Here is a 16,867-nt window from a genome sequence, read left to right on the forward strand (position 1 = left end):
TGTGTGGGGTAGGCGGGGGCTGAACTGTGGTCTGAAGGGATTGGCAGGCTCTCAGGAAAACCCTTCAGCGCTCACACCTGTAGCCTCCTGCCATTAGCATGGGTTTGTTTAGCCCTCAACTAGATCACAGACCAGTGGTCCCCCACCCCATTCCCCCAACCCTCCTGTCCCCAGGGCTCTACCGCAGCCACACCCGGAACTGCTGCCTTCCCAACTGCAGCCTTCCCGGTCTCTGCCCCTTGGACCCAACATTCCTGGGGCCTGTGCCCATCCCCCCCGCCATCCCCAACAACCAGCCAGTTTATTACCAAATCCAACATTTATTCAGAACAAAGGAAACCAGTTGGCATAGAGGCCCAATTTCAATTCATCAAACTTCAGCTGAGGATGGGGTCCAGGTGCGGCCAGCCCTGAAGTCACCCTCCCAGGGAAGAACCAGCTCTGGGAGACGGGCTGTCAGACCTCCAGGGCCTGGCTGGGGTCTCTGGCCAAGGAATGTGTGAAGGGAGAGGTGGAGGAAATTCAGCAGCCCCATGGGCCTGGGAGGCAAGTGGCCCAGGTGGCTGCCAGTAGGTTGTCCAGGAGAGGGAGGGGAGGCTGAGTTCCGCTGGCTCTCGGCTCTCAGGGGTTGACAGGTGGCAGCGAGCTGAGCTCAGGCAGCAGCTCAGGGTGGGGGTCCAGGCGGGCCAGTCGGCTCTGCTCCAGGGCGATGGCCTCAGCTGAGTGCTTGCACTTCTCAGAGCCACACTGGCAGGTGAAATACTTGCTTTTAATGTCCCAGAAGCGGTCACCGTAATCAAACCTGTCAGGAGCACAAGAGGCTTGTGGAGACTCAGAGTCAGATGTCCCAGTGCACCCCCAGGCTCCTGGAGAGAGCCCGGTACCCACCCCTCCCTCTCCAGGTGGGCTCCTTGGATGTCCCATCAGCCGGGGACTTGCCTGTAATGTAGTCATGGGCCCCGCCCCCATGTATTGAAGTTCCGGGCTGTTTACTCTGACGTGGGAGCAGCTCTGCCCTATCTGTGCCCGGAAACCAGGTGCTGTCCAGCCCTCCTTGTGCCTCCCATGTCCTGGGCTGAGCCCCGGGCTCCTCACCCCAGCTCCTCCCCAGTCCGGATGTCTCGGGAGCTGAAGAAGGCAATGCGTGGAAACCGGAGGTCTTGGTGCAGCATGAAGACCCGCACAGGGATGATGTTGGGGTCGCATAGGTGGTTGATGAAGCGGCTGATGTTGCCGTAGTAACGGGCATCGATGCAGTACACCTCTCCATCCTGAGGGGACAGTCACCATCGACACTTACTGCAGTCCTGGTTGCTGGTCCACCTCTGCCCCCCACACCCACTCAGGCTGCCCTCTCCAGGTTTCCACCTGTAGACTGGTCCCAGCGGCGCCGGGGGCTGCTGCTCACCTTGTTGTCTAAGTCGAAGAGATAAGAGTCATCCTCTCTCACATCAGCCTCAGCATCCGAAATCAGCTCCCCGACATACCTGTTGGGCAGGAAGGGGGTGTCCTGAAAGTGAGCAGGCTTGCTGGGAACTTCTCTCCTCACACCCCACAGATCCTCTTCGTAATGAGCAGCCGAGCTGAACACCAGTGAGTCTCACTGACTAACAGGCTCTGCTGGGCCCAAGGCAAGGCGCCATCGTGGGGGAGAAGAGAGGTGACTGGGAGGAGGAACATAGGGACACACTTGGGGAGAAAAGGCCAGTTTGGAAGGATTCCAGAAACCAAGGCTGGGGCTGACAAGTGTGGGGGAAAGCCCAGAGGCCAGTGCTTCAGCGAGAACTGGAAAAGCTGTGGCGGGAAAGTCTGAGGGAAGGCTGGAACCGAGCTGGAGATGACTTGGGAACAGGGAGTCTACATTAGTGCTGTGCTTCTGGGGCTGAGGGGATCAGCACCCTCAGGCAGCTGGTTTGGGCAGAAATTGTTCAGCTTCAGACACTGGAAAGTTTGAGGACCAGGAATCTCTGGGCAGGCAGTGGCAACACTGGGCTAAAGAGAAGGAAGGCATAGCGCTGTGGGAAGGGACTGAGGCCCCGGACTGTGGGATTCGGCAGTGAGGACACACATCTGGAAAGCACATTTGGCCAAGACCAAGGAGGGTGGGTCAGGTGAAGCTGGCAGCACGGGAGGGTGAGCCGAGGGAGGCGGCGATGCCAGGAGAACGGGCACACAGCTAGGAGCTGGGGGCAGGGTCGGTCTAGAGGTGGCACTGGAAGGGCAAGGGCAGAGGCAGGTTTCAGCAGGGAGGAGACTGATGGAGGGGGGCTGAGGCTGGGGAGAGAGGGGCTGCCTGTCTAGCAAAGCGGAGAGAAGATGGGCAGTCCCTTCCGTAGGCAAATGCAGCTAAATGTTTTTTGTTGTTGTTGTTTTTTAAAGATTTATTTATTTATGCATACAGAACAGGGGTGGGGTACAGGCCAGAGGTGCAGGGGCTTTGAGAGACTTTACCAGAGACACAGTGGGGAGCAGAACAGGCTGAATGACGAAGCACACTGCTGAGGGGAGTAGCGGGCGGGTCAGAAGAGGTCTGTCGGGCCATGTGGTCACTTCCGGGGCGGGGATAAAACTCATGCTGAAGTGGCTTTGGCTTCTTAGTGCTGTGCTTTAACCTGCTGCGCCCACCACGGAGGGCCAAAGTAGTCTGATAGCCATGGAGTAGCAGCTGGGGGGTAGGGGTGGGGTTCACATGGTAGGAAGAGAAAGGACTGGTAGGGCGGTGAGGCCCCTAACGGGATGGATGGAAAGGTAGGGTTACCACCTCCATTTTGCAGTCAAAAAGAATGGAAGCTTAAGAAGTAATGAGGCTTGGGCCCTCCTCGGTGGTGCAATGGGTTAAAGCTCAACACTGCGAAGCTAGCTGTAGCCGCTTCAGCACGAGTTTGATCCCCGGCCAGGGAACTGACCCACACAGCCCAGCAGACCTTGTCTCGCCTGCTGCTCCCCACTCTGTTTCTGGTGAATCCTCTCAGCTCCCCTGCACTTCTGGCCTATACCCCAGTACCCCAGCTCTGTATGCACAAATAATTAAATCTTAAATAAAAGGAGTAGAGTGGCTCGCGACAGTAGTGGCAGAGTGAGGGGCTCAGGCCTGTGTCCAGAGTGTGCTTCCCCAGATGGGGAAAGCAGGCAAGCGTGTGAGAGGCTCAGGAATACAGAGGTGGGCATGCAGTCCTCAGCTGTTGGGGGCAGCTAAGGGAGGGGGGACTGTCAGGGAGAAGGGCCCAGAGGGAGGCCTGGGGGTCAGCAGGGGCCCACTCACTCACTCGCAGATGAAGGTTCCCTGGGGGATGGTCTGCAGGGCTCGGACCCCCCAGCCCATCTTAGCTGTCCGGTACAGCTGCAGTCGCACCCTGAGCATGGGGGAAAAAATGAGGTGTTGGGTGGGGGGTGGGGGGGACATGAAAAGCCCCTAAGGATGGGGGAGGAGAGGAGAGGGTGCCGCAGGGAGTCTCACTTGATGCCACTCTGCACGACACGGTTCTTGCAGTTTCTCCAGCAGGAGCACGCCTGGTTACACTCAAAAATCAACGGGGGTTCGATCTTGTTAAACTCCTGCAACAGTCGCCCGTCCTGGGTTGAGGGGAGGGAGGACAGTGGTTCTGTGCGGTGCCTGTTCAAGCGGTCCCGGACCCCAGCATGCCACAGCAAAATGGCCTGCCGACCCCGGCCCAGAAGCAGGAAGGCATGGGGGAGGCCATGCATGCTGAGACCAGAGAACAGAAGCCTCCCCCTGGATTTCCAGGCCGGGCTATGTCCATCTTTGTCCCCAAGGCAGCGCCAGCCCCGGAGTCCTAGGCTAGGTCGCCCTCTGCCACTCCCACACGCAGGAAGCAAGGGGCAAGGGCCCCAGAGGTGGGGGTCACGCACCTTGTCATACCAGCAGCGGATGCTGAGCTGGCCGCACAGGCAGTTGGAGCTGGAGCAGTCGTCCACACACGTGCAGTGCTGGGTGGGAGGCAGGGCTCAGCGGGACCACAGGGCCCCCCCCCCCCCCATGTCCTTTCTCCAGTACAGCAAGCTAGGAAGGTTTCACAGTGAGGGAAACTGACATGTGGCCGGGAAACTGACATGTGGCTGATGGTGCATCCCCAGGGGCACCCCCAGCCTGTATGATGCTCCATGTGCCGCAGAAACAGGACAGGGCCCCCAGGTGGCGATGAGTCCACACTAGCCTCCCTGGCAGCCCCACTTCCACAGCCAGGTGTCCTTGTGGGCCCTCACCTGGCCAGCTGTACTCAGCAGCTGAGGGTCCCCTGGGAAGAGCCCAGGACCCTCACTCACCTGCAGGTGGGTGATGTTGCGGTCGATGTTCATGGTGGACGTCTCACAGTTCTCCGAGATGTACTTGTAATCCTCGGGGCAGGGCTCCCCGTCCACGCCGTTGACACAGGGAATGGGCACATTCTCGTAGCCCCGAGCCACATCCCTGGTAGGAGAGGGGGTGCTAGGAGACTGGGACATGGGTAGGGGGTCTGGCACCAGGAAAGGACTGGGGGGGTTCCTGGGAATTGGGGAGTGACCCTGCCATATAAGGGACATTCTTACATTTAAAAGGTATGTGACGGGGCCCTCCCTGGTGGCACAGTGGGTTAAAGCACAACATTATGAAGCTGTCTGCAGCCACTGCAGCATGAGTTTGACCCCTGGCCAGGGAGCTGACCCACATGGTGCAGCAGACCTCTCCTGTCTCATCCGCTGCTCCCCTCAGCAGTCTATTCCAGTCAATCTGCCTGTTCTGCTCCTCACTGTCTCTGGTGAATCCTCTCACCCCCCTGCACCTCTGGCCTGTAGCCCAGTTCTTATATGCATAAATAAATAAACCTTAAAAAAAAAAGTATATGCTGTTCACCCAAAATACCCTGTAATTTTTATTGGTCAGTATCTGGCAGTACTGGAACTGGGTGAGCCTCTCCCGCCCCTTTCCAAAGGTGGTTCTGGGGCTAGAGGAGGGCCTGGAGGTGTTCTGAGAGGTCAGCGGGCTTGGGGAGGGCCGGCGTCCGCGCCCACTCACCGGCAGATGATCTTCTCGGTGCGAATGGCCCTGTTTCCCACCCCAAGCCGCAGCTTGCGGTTGAGCTGGAGCGCGAACCACACGTCGGAGCGCTCAGGAGTCAGGTCCCACGCGGTGTCCCCCTCCTTGTTGCGGAGCTCAGGGTTTGCCCCGCGGGACAGGAACAACCTGGGAGGGGACAGCAGCTGTGGAGCCTGGGCCACGGGAGGGGCGGAGGTGCGGGGGGCACGGGCGGGTGGGGCCTCACAGCACGCAGTCGTGGTAGCTCTCCCGGGCGGCGATGTGCAGCGGCGTGTCCCCGTGGTAGTTGACCGCATGCAGGTCGCAGCGGGCATTCAGGAGGACCTCGGCGATGGCGGCGCTGCCCGTGAAGGAGGCCCAGTGCAGGCAGATGTTTTCTTCCTGTGGAGGTGGGAAGGGGATGGGCCTCCTCTTTGCTCACAGGCCCAACGCCGTCCACCTCCCCAACCTGACCAAGCTCTTGCTCACGTTGTCTGTGAGGGTAACGTCGGCGCCCCGGGTCAGCAGCATGCGGATCACCTCGATGTGCTTGTGCTCTGCCGCCCAGATGATGGGTGTCCACCCTCCACTGTCCTGTGGGGGGTGGGGGAGAAAGGGCAAGGGGTGGGGGGCTGTTCTCTCCCGGCCCCACTCATCAAAGCCTGTGGTCAAGAGCTTGCAATCTGGACTCTGATTCAACCTGAGTATCGGAGCTCTACCATTCAGGCTGGCGGGCCCTGGGCTAGTCACTTAATAACGCTGCTGGGCCTGTTTCCTTACCTACAGAAGGGGACAAGTAGGGCCCTCCCTGGTAGCACAATGGGTTAAAGCACAGTGCTGCTAAGGTAGCCACAGCCACTTCAGCATCAAGTTCAGTCCCTGGCCAGGGAGCTGACCCACATGGCACAGACCTCTCCTGTCTCACCCACAGCTCCTCTCAGCAGTGTATCTCAGTAGATTTGCCTGTTCTGCTCCCCACTCTGTCTCTGGTGAATCCTCTCACCACCCCTGCACCTCTGGCCTATACCCCAGTTCTGTATGCATACATAAATATATCTTAAAAGAAAAAAATGGGACAAATAGTGTCCATGGCTCAAGTCTACTGAGATAATTTTCTTTTTTCTAAAAATTGCTATTTCCCACTGGAAAACTACATGCAAAAAATGAAACTAGATCACTACCTCACACCATGTGCAAAAATCAACTTCAAGTGGTTTAAAGACATAGACATAAGAACGGAAACCATAAAATGCCTGGAAGCAAAGATGGGCCAAACACTACACGACATACACTTCAGCGACACCTTTAAAGATAGAGCACCCAATGCAATAATAGTGAAAGCAAGAATAAATAGATGGGACTAACTTAAAGAGCTTCCATAGAGCAAAAGAGACATTGCAAAAAACAGGCATCCCACTTACTGGTAAAAAATTTTCTCACACAAAACTAGCGATAAAGGATTGATCATAAAGATATACAAAGAACTGAGGAAACTCAACAAAAATAAACAACCCCATCAAAAAATGGACAGAAGAGCTAAAAAGACACTTCTCCAAAGAGGAAATGCACATGGCCAACAAGCATATGAAAAAATGTTCAACATCACTCGTAATAAGGGAGATGCAAATTAAAACCACAATGAGATACCACCTCACCCCAGTGAGAATGGCACATCTCCAAACAACTAGCAACAACAAATGTTGGCGAGGATGTGGAGAAAAAGGAACTCTCCTGCACTGCTGGTAGGAATGTAAACTGGCACAACCACTATGGAAAACTGCTAAACAAGGAGCTTCCCTACGATCCAGCAATCCCACTCCTAGGTATCTACCCAAAAGACACAAAAACACTGATTCAAAATGACACCTGCACTCGCATGTTTATTGCTGCTTATTTACAATAGGAAAGACATGGAAGCAGCCCAAATGCCCAAAAGTGGATGACTGGATTAAAAAAATGTGGAATATATACACAATGGGATATTACTCGGCAATCAAAAAAGAGAAACACATGCCTTTTGCAGCAACAAGATGGAGCTGGAAGGAATCATGCTTAGTGAAAGGAAGGAAAAATACCAGATGGTTTCACTCATAGCAGGAACATAAAGGACCAGGGGAGAAAACATTAGTAATAATGAACAACTATATACCAGAGACATTTTACGGGGGTGGAGTAGGGAATGGGATAAAAAACGAGGGATGTGCACTGGACTATGGTAATGGCACATGGGTGATTTGATGACGGGAAGCCAAGGGGATTACAACTGAGATGGAAAAAGGCACAAAATGATGTAAACTATTATATTATTTTTTAAAAAATTGTTATTTCCCGGGTCTGCTTATTAAAAGCCCAAGAGGCAGTGACCTAACTGCAATAAGCATCACCTCTGAAGCTTATTTCCCACTCAACGGAAGCCTAGAAAAAGGTGACTCTGCACCTGGGGCAGACAATATGCTGAAGGTAAGGGCGTTCTGAAAAGTGACCGGGTCATAGCAGCACTACACCAGCCTACTGAGGGCTCCTACTGGACAAAGGGTGGAAGGACTCAAAGACTGAGAAGAACGGCAATGGAAGTAACTAACCCATCTAACATATGAAGACTTAATTAAGAGTTAACAGAGCTGGTGATGGCACATGGGTGATGTGGTGATGGGAGACCCAAGGGGATTGCAACTGAGATGGAAAGATGCACAAAAATATGTAAAAATAAACTAATATAATAATTAAAAAAATTGTAAAACAACAACAACAAGAAAACATCAAAAAAAGAGTTAACAGAACATCTCACTTTCAGAGATCAAGGCAGCAAGTCATCCTGAAATCTAATTAAGAAATGATCACCGAGGGTCCTCTCTGGTGGCACAAGGGATTAAGTCACAGCACTGTAAAGCTAGCCATAACCACTTCAAGCACAAATTCTATCCCAGGCCAGGGAGCTGACCCACATGGTGCAGCAGAACTCTCCAGTCTCGCCCACGGCTCCCCTCAGTAGTGTGTTTCAGTCATTCTGTTCCCCAGTCTGTCTCTGGTGAATCCTCTCACACCCCCCCCCCCCTCAGCTCTGGCCTGTACTCCGGTTCTTATATGCATAAATAAATCTTAACAACAGAAATGATCACCGGGCCTCCCTGGTAGCATGGAGGTTTAGGTCTCAGGGCTATCAGGTTATCGCCAGCTACTGTGGCCTGAGTTCGATCCCCCACCAGGGAGCTGACCCACACGGCCCAGCAGACCACTCCTATCGATACACTCAGCAGTGTATTTCAGTAGACCCACCTGTTCTGCTCCCCATTCTGTTTCTGGTGAATTCTCTCACCCCTATTATCTCTGGCATAGGTGAGGGGCTTCCCATCACCCCAGTTTTTGTATACATACATAAATCTTAAAAAAAAAAAAAAAGCGAAAGACTCACCTGTGGAATATAAATACTCCCCCCAAAAGCAATTATACGCAAGCAAGCAACGGAAGGGATAAAACCTGAACTCAGCAAAAGGAACATAATGGTTATCAGAGACAATGTAGCGCGGGCAGGGAGGGAGGCACTGGGCACGGGCGGTGTGGTACAGGGGAATAAAAAATTTCAAGAGATTAGTTTACAGATTGACACTTCGTGAAAGTATTTCTGAAAGTCTCTACAATTGATAAAATTTGTATTTTCACATATTGCATACAATTTACTTTGTGCTGCATTCTTAGAAGAAATATTTTGGATGGTGTTTTATCAACCATTGTTCCTTTTACCATTTCTCCTGTATTTACCAGACCAAAGCATCTATTAACACTTATCACTGTCTCCCAAGTTTCAATCTTCCTGTGTTATAGCAAAATCCCCCAGATTAGAAAAATAATCTGATAAAGAGAGTGAAGAGAAAAAAAAAAAACAAATGAAAAGGAAAAAGAAATGGGGAAGGAGCAGGGCGAGATGAGGGGGAGCAAGGTCAGAGGCCAGAGGAAGCAGAGCCAAGGTCCCCCTCAGGGCCTGCGGGGCCGGGGGCAGCCAGGCCGCTGACCTGGGCGTTCACGTCCACCTGTCCCGTGCTGAGCAGCAGGCTGACCATCTCCAAGTTCCCAATTTTGGCTGCGTGGTGGAGGCAGGTAGAGCCGTCCTCTTCCTGGAGGTGGATGCGGGAGGTGAGTCGGGCAGCACCCCCACCCGCCCTGCCTGGGCAGCTCCCTGCCAGCACCCACCTTGCTGTAGACGCAGCCCCCGCGCTGCACCATGTAGCGGGCAACCTCAAGGTGGTTGTTCACCACGGCCTCCATCAGCGGCGTCCGCTGCTGCTTGTCCACTGCATTGATGTTAGCTCCGGCCTGTGGGGTGGAGGGCACGCAGGCTGGCACCAGAGGGCACTGGACAGGGGAGGGGCCCCTGGTCATTGAGACAGAGGGCCAGGCCCATGCTGACCTGCAGCAGCACGTGGCAGATCTCCACAGAACCCTTCTGGGCGGCTGCATGCAGGGGCGTGCGCTTGCTCTGCTGGTCACTCTGGAAGTTGGGGTCCAGGTTGTCCACTGTAGGGAGAGCCCACCACCATGGGAGAAAAGGGGCAGGTGGTAAGTGATTAAGGGAAAGGTGGCAACTCCTCTGGGAAGGTCTCTCAGGGCCCTAGCCTGGGTCAGGACCCCCAGCCCACCCCTGGGCCTTCCACGGCATTGATCAGTCAGGTGTGACGGCACCTGCCCTGCCTGCAGTACTGAGTCTCGGCTGCAAAGACTTAAGTGAGTGAGCATGCATGTATAAGCACCCCACAGTGTCAGGGCCTCTGCGCTCACGGTCCCCCTCTGCTTCCTACTGCCGCGCGTCTCTGTCTGGCGCCCCCACCATCCCAGGTCCTCGGGGCGAGGATGATGTCTTCGTCGCTGTGCTCCTGGCCTGGGCTCAGCCCCCAGTATATAACAGGTGTGCAATCGAGGTTTTCTGAATGAAAGGCGAGCACTCACAGAGCATCAGGATCACTTTCTGCAACTCCCCCTGCTTCACTGACAGGTACAACTGCCGGGGGTGGAATCGGAGTTTCTTCCTCCTGCCATGTGAGGGGGGAGGTGGCGCCTCAGATCCCAGCATCAGCCTTCACACCTGCAGACCCGCCCTCCTTCCCTTCCAGGCCCTGGTGCCGAGAGCACCTCCCACTCACCTCTCTGACTCCTGGATGACCAGGGCCTTTTCCAGGGCCTCCCGGCCTGGCCCAGCAGGCAGCCCTACGGCTGAGAGGCAGCCCCCATTGGGCAGGGTGAGGGAGGGCCCCGAGCTGTCTATCGTGTCAGCCAGGGGATCACAGGGTGGGCGCCGGGGCTCCCCATGCCCTCGCATCCGGGCGCTGTGGGAGAAGGTACTGATGTCTGAGGGAAGGGGGAGGCAGGGACAGGGCAGGGAACAGACGGTGGAGAAGGGGAGGCCAGTACCTGGGCTGGGAAGTATCTGCTCTCCCGGGGGCATCCTGGGCCAGGGGTGGGGGGGCAGGGGCTGCAGTGCCGGCTGGTGGGGTCACCCCATCCCCCCGGGGGATGGTCACCTCTTGGGCCTCAGACGCATCCTCCCCACAGTGGGGGCAGAAGACCATCCCATTCAACTGGGACACACAGGCCTTGTGAAAGCGGTGGGCCACACGGAAGTCAGGGTGGCACTCCAGGAAGGTGCCCTGGTGGCGGAAAAACCAGGTGGTAAGACTCTGGTTGTTCTCTGCCCTGTGGGACGTTCCACCCATCTGCCCACCAGTCGCTTACCGCTGTGCAGAAGTAGCCGCAGCCCGGACAGCAGTGGTGCTTGACCATGCGGGCACGGTGGGTCTCGCAGAGGACCATCAGCGCCACTCGGCTTGAAGGTCTCATGGTTTCCCGCTTAAGGATCGCCGCATTGCAGCCGGACAGCTGTGGGCAGCGGTGGCGGGTGAGGCTTGGCCTGGGCCGGAGGCCCTCCCCCCTCCTGTCCCTCCCGCTCACAGCCCACCTCTCCATCCACGCTCTCCGTGGCCATGCACTTGTGCCCGGCCCGCTCGCTGATGCGGTCAATCTTGGGCGCTTCCATGCGGCAGCTGCAGAGGGGCAGCTCCTCAAATCCCCGCTCCGTCTCCAGCGAAGACGTGTCATTGGACACCCCTTGGACGGAGGAGAGCGGCAGCTGAGGGAGGCCCTGCCCCTCACCCACTGGGACCCCTGGTGGGGCCTCTCACCCCTGCCCTGCTTTTCCCGCCTCGCTCCGGAACCCCCAAAGCCTGGCCATGGACACCCAGCTCCAGCCGGGTCCCCCTCCGCCCCGTTCCCTCCGGCCCTGAGGGCGCCCCCTAACGGCTCCCTGTCCCGGCAAGTGGCAATTACCAGCGTGGTTGGGGGAGAGGGTCCCCTCGCTGGGCAGCTCCAGGGACCCCAGAGGGACCTCCATGTACTCACTGGGGCCTGAGGAGCCCACACCATTCACTCCTGACACAGAGACAGAGAGAGTGAGAGTGCGAGCTCACAGGCGCAGGGCGCGGCGGTACAAGCGGGCGGACATGCACGAGGGCGTGCCGACGCGCCGACGTGCAGAAGTGCATGCTCTCTGGGCCGGGAGGGGGCTGGAGGAAGGGCGCCCGGCACAGAAGCGCCTCCTCACCTCGCGGCTCCTTGGCCCTCGGGGGTTCCCGCTTCCGGCGTTTCCGCGAAGGCTTCACCCAGGGGCTGTCCTTCCGCCATTTTTTCTTTGCTTTGCGGCGGCCACTGGAACCACTCTGGGAAGGGGAGAAGAGTCAGGAGAGCCAGGTCCCTGGCCCAGAACCCACTCCTCTTAGGACTCCGATCTCTGGGCCCATAACCCCCACTCCTTGGGGAGGCTCATACCCGATCCGACTGATTTCCTGACTCCTCGTCTTCCTCTTCTTCCTCCTCCTCCTCTTCCTCCTCCTCCTCCTCCTCTTCTTCCTCCTCTTCCTCCTCCTCTTCTTCACTCAGCTGTTCAGTCAGAGCTTCAACCTCAGACTGGGAGAGTGGCACAGTGAGGCTGAGGAAGCAGCGACCCGAGGCCACAGCTCTCTGCTGAGGGAATCAGGAGAGGCAGAGCAAGACAGACCCAACCCCCAGGACTCAATGAGGTGGGATAAAGAAAACAACTACTACTACAACCCAGAGATGGCGCCCTGGAGGAGGTGAGTGTAGGCAGGAAAGGGTGGATAGAGGGAAGAGTGGACTGTCAGAGAGCAGTGAAAAAGGCGCTATGGTTACATACAACAATGTGCGTGGACCTGGGCAACATAACATTAAGCAAAAAAAAATTCTAGAAAACAAAAGTAGAGTATATTATTTATAAGATAAACAGGCAAAACTATCATAGTGGATAAATACCCTAGATGAAAAGCTAACAGGGGATTTTATAACAAAGGGATCAAGCGGACACCTCCTGAATCCAATGGCCAAGCTTAATATCACTAACAAAAGACCAGTTGTTCATCTCCTGATGTGACACAAGAAAGCACTGCACCAAGCCATCAAGTTGTCTTGCCCAAAAATACCTGAAGTGGATTTCGCTTCTGGACCTACCAGTTTACAAGAAATACTGGACAGAGAGAAGCGCTATCAGTCCCCAATGTCCAGCTCCTAAATGGGAGGGCTTCTTCAACAAATAAGTGGATAAAAAAATTGTTTTTAAAAGATGGGAAAACTTACAGATCAAAAAAGACCTAAAATAGGGATTCCCTGGTGGTGCAGGGGTTAAAGTCTCAATAGTATCAAGCTATCTCCAGCCACTGGGACAAGAGCGGCCAGGGAGCTGACCCACATGACGCAGCAGCCCTTTCCTGTCTCACCTGCTGCTTCCCCTCAGTAGTACTTAAGTCAGTCTTCCTGTTCTGCTCCACACCCCATCTCTGGTGAATCCTCTCACCCCTCCACACCTGTGGCCTCAAACCTAGTTCTTGTATGCATAAACAAATAAAAATAAATCTTAAAAATAAAGAATCATAGGGCCCTCCCTGGTGGCTCATCAAGTTAAAGCACTGCACTGTGAAGCTATTGCAGGCACTGCAGCATGAGTTTGATCCCTTAAAAGGGAGGTGACCCACATGGCACAGCAGACCTCTCCTGTCTCACCCACTGCTTCCCTCAGCAGTGTATTTCAGTGGATCTGCCTGTTCTGCTCTCCTCTCTGCTTCTGGTGAATCCTCTCACCATCCCTATATCTCTGGCCTGCACCCCAGTTCTATATGCATAAATAAAAATTAAAAACCCTAAACAAATGTCCAAACCCAAACAAACCCTAAAACAAATGTCAAATCCATAGGTAGATCTTATTTCAATCTTGACCAACAAAACCCATTTATGAAGCAACTGAGAAAATGTGAAGACTGATTAGTAGTAAGGGGGATGGCACTACAGAATTACTAGCAAATTTTCTAGGTGTAAAAATGACTGTATTGATATTTAAAACACACACACACACAACAAAACAGAAAGAGACCTTATGGAAATATTTCTCAATAAAATGCTAAGATGCCTGGCAGTTGCTTTGCTACAATACAGTGATGCCTGTGTTGGAGAACATGTGAGTCAAGAGGGCTGTGTGTTAATAAACAGCTAGAACAGGGGTGGGTGCGGGGCGGTGCTCACTATTCTCATCTATTGTATAGATTTGAAAATTTCCCTATGAAGTGTTAAAAAAAAAAAAAGCAAAACAAAAAGGAAAAAAACAAGCAACACTAAGCATTATATTGCCTAAGCAAACATACAGAAAAAAAAAACCAAAGGAAGAGCAAAAAAAAAATAAACAAAAGAAGATAAGACAAAATGAGACCTAGTCCACGCCCAGGAGGTAGCTGCCTCTGTGGAGGGGCAGAGGATGAAATGGGCTGGAGCAGGCTGGGACTGTTGATAATAAGGGGTGGTAAATAGGTGGGTGTTCAGAAGACAGGAAGGAAGGCATAGGGGAGCAGGAAGGACCAGAGAGTGAGCCCTGGATGAGGGGAGTGCTGGCACGCTAGCTCCCTCTCACCTTGCTGTCAGAGTCCACCCGCTCATCCACAGAGTAGGAATCATAGTAGAGGCTGAAGTCGTTCCCCACCACCGTCTCCCACTCCTCCAGGGACCTGGGGTCCCCCTTCTCCAGGGTCACTTCTCCCGAACCCCGGGTAGAACCCAACTCCTCGGACTAGAAAAAGATCAAAAAAATCGAAGCTGCTGGCACTCTCCCAGCAGCCCCCCCATTTCCCTTGAGGGAAGGATGCAGCCCCAGCTCCCTTGGAGTAGCCCCCCAGGTGAAGAGGCCTTATTCTCCACCTCTCCTAGCTCACCAGGCCACCTCCAGAGTTCAGTTTCCTCCTTTTCGCCATATCTGAAAGAAGAAAGAAGGCAGTGAGGCCGGTGCTCTAAAGCCTCAGCACAGGCTGTCACATCAAGCCACAGGCAAGTGGGGGGTGGGACTGACCTGAGGTCACCTTCCCCAGCGAGTGCACGTCATCACTCATGCGGAAATGCTGCACTTCAGGGGGCCGCTTCTCAGGGACTGGGGGCTGAGAGGGAGTACACTTAGGGTCAGGGAGTATCTATGTGCGTTCCTGGGTTGCCTGGAGCCCCACATGGGGGTGGGGTGGTAAGCCATACCCTCAAAAATACCACCTGCAGCTCCAGTAATGAGAACCTGTATTCTCAGGAAGAGGAAGTGTTATCAGCACATCACATACCTGATGCTGGCTCTCCAAGCACCCAGAAACAGGCCCTTTCCCCCAGTTTTACAGATGAGAAAGCAAAGGTTAAGGTCTTGACCAAAAAACTACCCAGACCACACCCAGAACAAAATGACACCAAGAACCCTAAAATCTTGATCAAGTTTCTGAGGCATTTGTCATTTCCCTCCTCTGTCACTTCTGTGACCTTCATTCTCCTCTACAGGGATTTGTTGTAAGAACTTTAAAAATGGAGTGGGGGCATTTTCAAAAGCAGGAAGGAAAAAGTCCCCCTGGGGCTTGCTTTGAGGTAGAAAAGAAGAGTGGTTTGAAGCTGCTTTACAAGGTCATTATCAAAAAAGTAATTAAGTCATTAACTATGTAATTAAGTCCTCAACATGTGTCTACTCTACTCCCCCTCCCCCAAGAATGTAAACTCCAAGAGGACAGGAACCAGTCAGTTCACAGATTAAACCCCAACTCAGTACTTAACACAAGTCACCACTTGGTAAATGAATACGGGAAGTTGACTGGGTTACTAAAAGCCTGAAAGTTAAACTGTAAAAAAAGCCCACATGGGGGCCTCTCTGGTAGCATAGGGGTTGAGTATCAGGCTGAGGCCTGAGTTCAAATCGCCGGCCAAGCAGCTGACCCACAGATGACACAGCAGAACTCTCCTACCTTGCCAGAGCGCCCCTCAGCAGTGAATTTGATTAGACCCGCCTGTTCTGCTCCCCCCTCTCTCGGGTGAAGCCTCCCACCACCCCACCTCTGGCCTACACCTCAGTTCTATGCATCAATCTTAAGAAATCAATCTTTTAAAAAAAAAAAAGTCCACTGGGGGTTATGGCTAATTACCCCGTCTCTCCCAACCCCCAAACACCCCCTATCTCACCTGTCCATTTCCGGGTTTAGACATGGTTTTCCTGGCTCGGTGAACCTTAGGCTGCCCCTCTGGGCTGGTTGTGGCCGGAGGGGGTTCAGGCCCCGCTGCTGCTGCCCCCTGGGCCCCTGGCATGCTCAGTAGCCTCATAGCCAAACTCTGAACGGATGGGGGTGATTTTGCAGCCCCTGTCATAGACATCTTCGCCCGGCTTGCACAAGCACCCCCCTTGCTGGGGGAAGAGGGGAATGACTTTGTGGCATGGCCTGGAACAGACAGGCAGGAGGCAAGGTAAGAGGCCAGGTAGGCAGAGGTTACCCCACCTCACCCTGAGGGCCCCCCTGCCTCTCACCCAGCAGGATGCGGCCCCCATGGAGGTCACCATCTCCCTCTAGATTCTCGGGTTCATCCCCAATGAGCGGTGTGGCCCCTACAGGGGTGTCAGCACCCTCATCGCCCACGGTGACTGTAACAGAGGCTGGGGATGAGGGGCCGGCAGGCTCTAGAGAGTCGGGGTTGGTCTTGGGCAGCGTGTCCTCGTTACGAGGGGCATCCCCCAAAGAGCCATGAACTGGAAGAAAAGAGTAAAGTTCAGGACTCAGGGGGTCTTGTGCTGGAGGAGGTAAAGATACAAACGGGGCTGTTTCTGTAGCACTCACCTCTCTCCGCGGCTCCTCTGGGCTCCTTCTCCAACACCAGCGCCCCCATCTCAGCAGGGGCCTCCCCCTGGGAGGGGACATAAGGGATAGTAGGGCCGGTCAGTCCAGTAGGAAGTTGGGGGGCCCAGGACGCCTGGGCTCTGGGAAGAGAGAGTAGGCTCCGGGGCCTACCTCTTCCTCTATGGGGGCCCCCCCTTCCGCGGCCTCGGCTGCCCGGAGGGGCCGCACGACCCCTCCCCCGGGCCCGCATCAGCCCCCTCCCTCTCGGTAGACCCCGCATCTCTGGGGCCGAGAAGAGAGGAGGGGGAGGGGGCGGGGCCTCCGCGCCCCGGCCCCGCCCCCTCCTCCCGGCTGCTCGCGCCGCTCCCCCTTTGTCCCCCAGGCCGCGGGGACCCCGGGCACCAACCCCTCCAGCGCCCGCTGCCCCCCAGCCCGGTGGTCGGCCCCTCGTGCCCCTCGCGCGTGCTCCTGAGGCCCCGGCGCCAGCCACCCACTCGGGGGCAGCCGGCGGCTGCACGCGCGCCTCCGTGCCCACTCCCCCCACCTCCCACCCCCTGGTCCCCTCATCCGCCCCCGGTGCTGGCCCTCCGGATTGCTGCAAGTCCCGCCCGGGCCCCCCGGCCCCGTTGCACCCCCGGAGCATTGCACGGGTGCGCGCTTCCCCCGGGCGCGCGCGCGGGCATGC

General features: G+C 55.3%; 1 protein-coding gene across 2 annotated transcripts; it reads right to left on the reverse strand.

The window, feature by feature from the left end:
* Positions 1-300: 300 nt before the first annotated feature.
* EHMT2 (euchromatic histone-lysine N-methyltransferase 2) lies at positions 301-16,462 on the reverse strand. 2 transcript variants are annotated; one of them, XM_004695144.1, is made up of 27 exons: positions 16,183-16,462; positions 15,876-16,094; positions 15,536-15,789; positions 14,403-14,487; positions 14,269-14,309; positions 13,971-14,126; positions 11,828-11,965; positions 11,604-11,718; positions 11,330-11,431; positions 10,962-11,110; positions 10,739-10,882; positions 10,418-10,653; positions 10,150-10,332; positions 9,956-10,038; positions 9,420-9,526; positions 9,203-9,325; positions 9,025-9,126; positions 5,504-5,608; positions 5,262-5,416; positions 5,015-5,182; positions 4,285-4,429; positions 3,871-3,948; positions 3,458-3,573; positions 3,267-3,353; positions 1,409-1,487; positions 1,096-1,271; positions 301-802 (listed from the first exon to the last, which is right to left on the reverse strand). In XM_004695144.1, exons 1-27 carry the CDS (start codon positions 16,460-16,462, stop codon positions 622-624), a joined length of 3,807 nt encoding a protein of 1,268 aa, XP_004695201.1. In that variant the 3' UTR covers positions 301-621. The 2 variants fall into 2 exon arrangements, with proteins under 2 accessions (XP_004695201.1, XP_012589879.1); XM_012734425.1 differs by lacking the exon at positions 13,971-14,126 and having other exon boundaries at positions 325-802; positions 16,183-16,425.
* Positions 16,463-16,867: the final 405 nt, after the last annotated feature.

The sequence above is a fragment of the Condylura cristata genome, unplaced genomic scaffold (assembly GCF_000260355.1).
Source record: "Condylura cristata isolate star-nosed mole 26May11 unplaced genomic scaffold, ConCri1.0 scaffold00055, whole genome shotgun sequence".
In the NCBI taxonomy this organism is placed as follows: domain Eukaryota; kingdom Metazoa; phylum Chordata; class Mammalia; order Eulipotyphla; family Talpidae; genus Condylura; species Condylura cristata.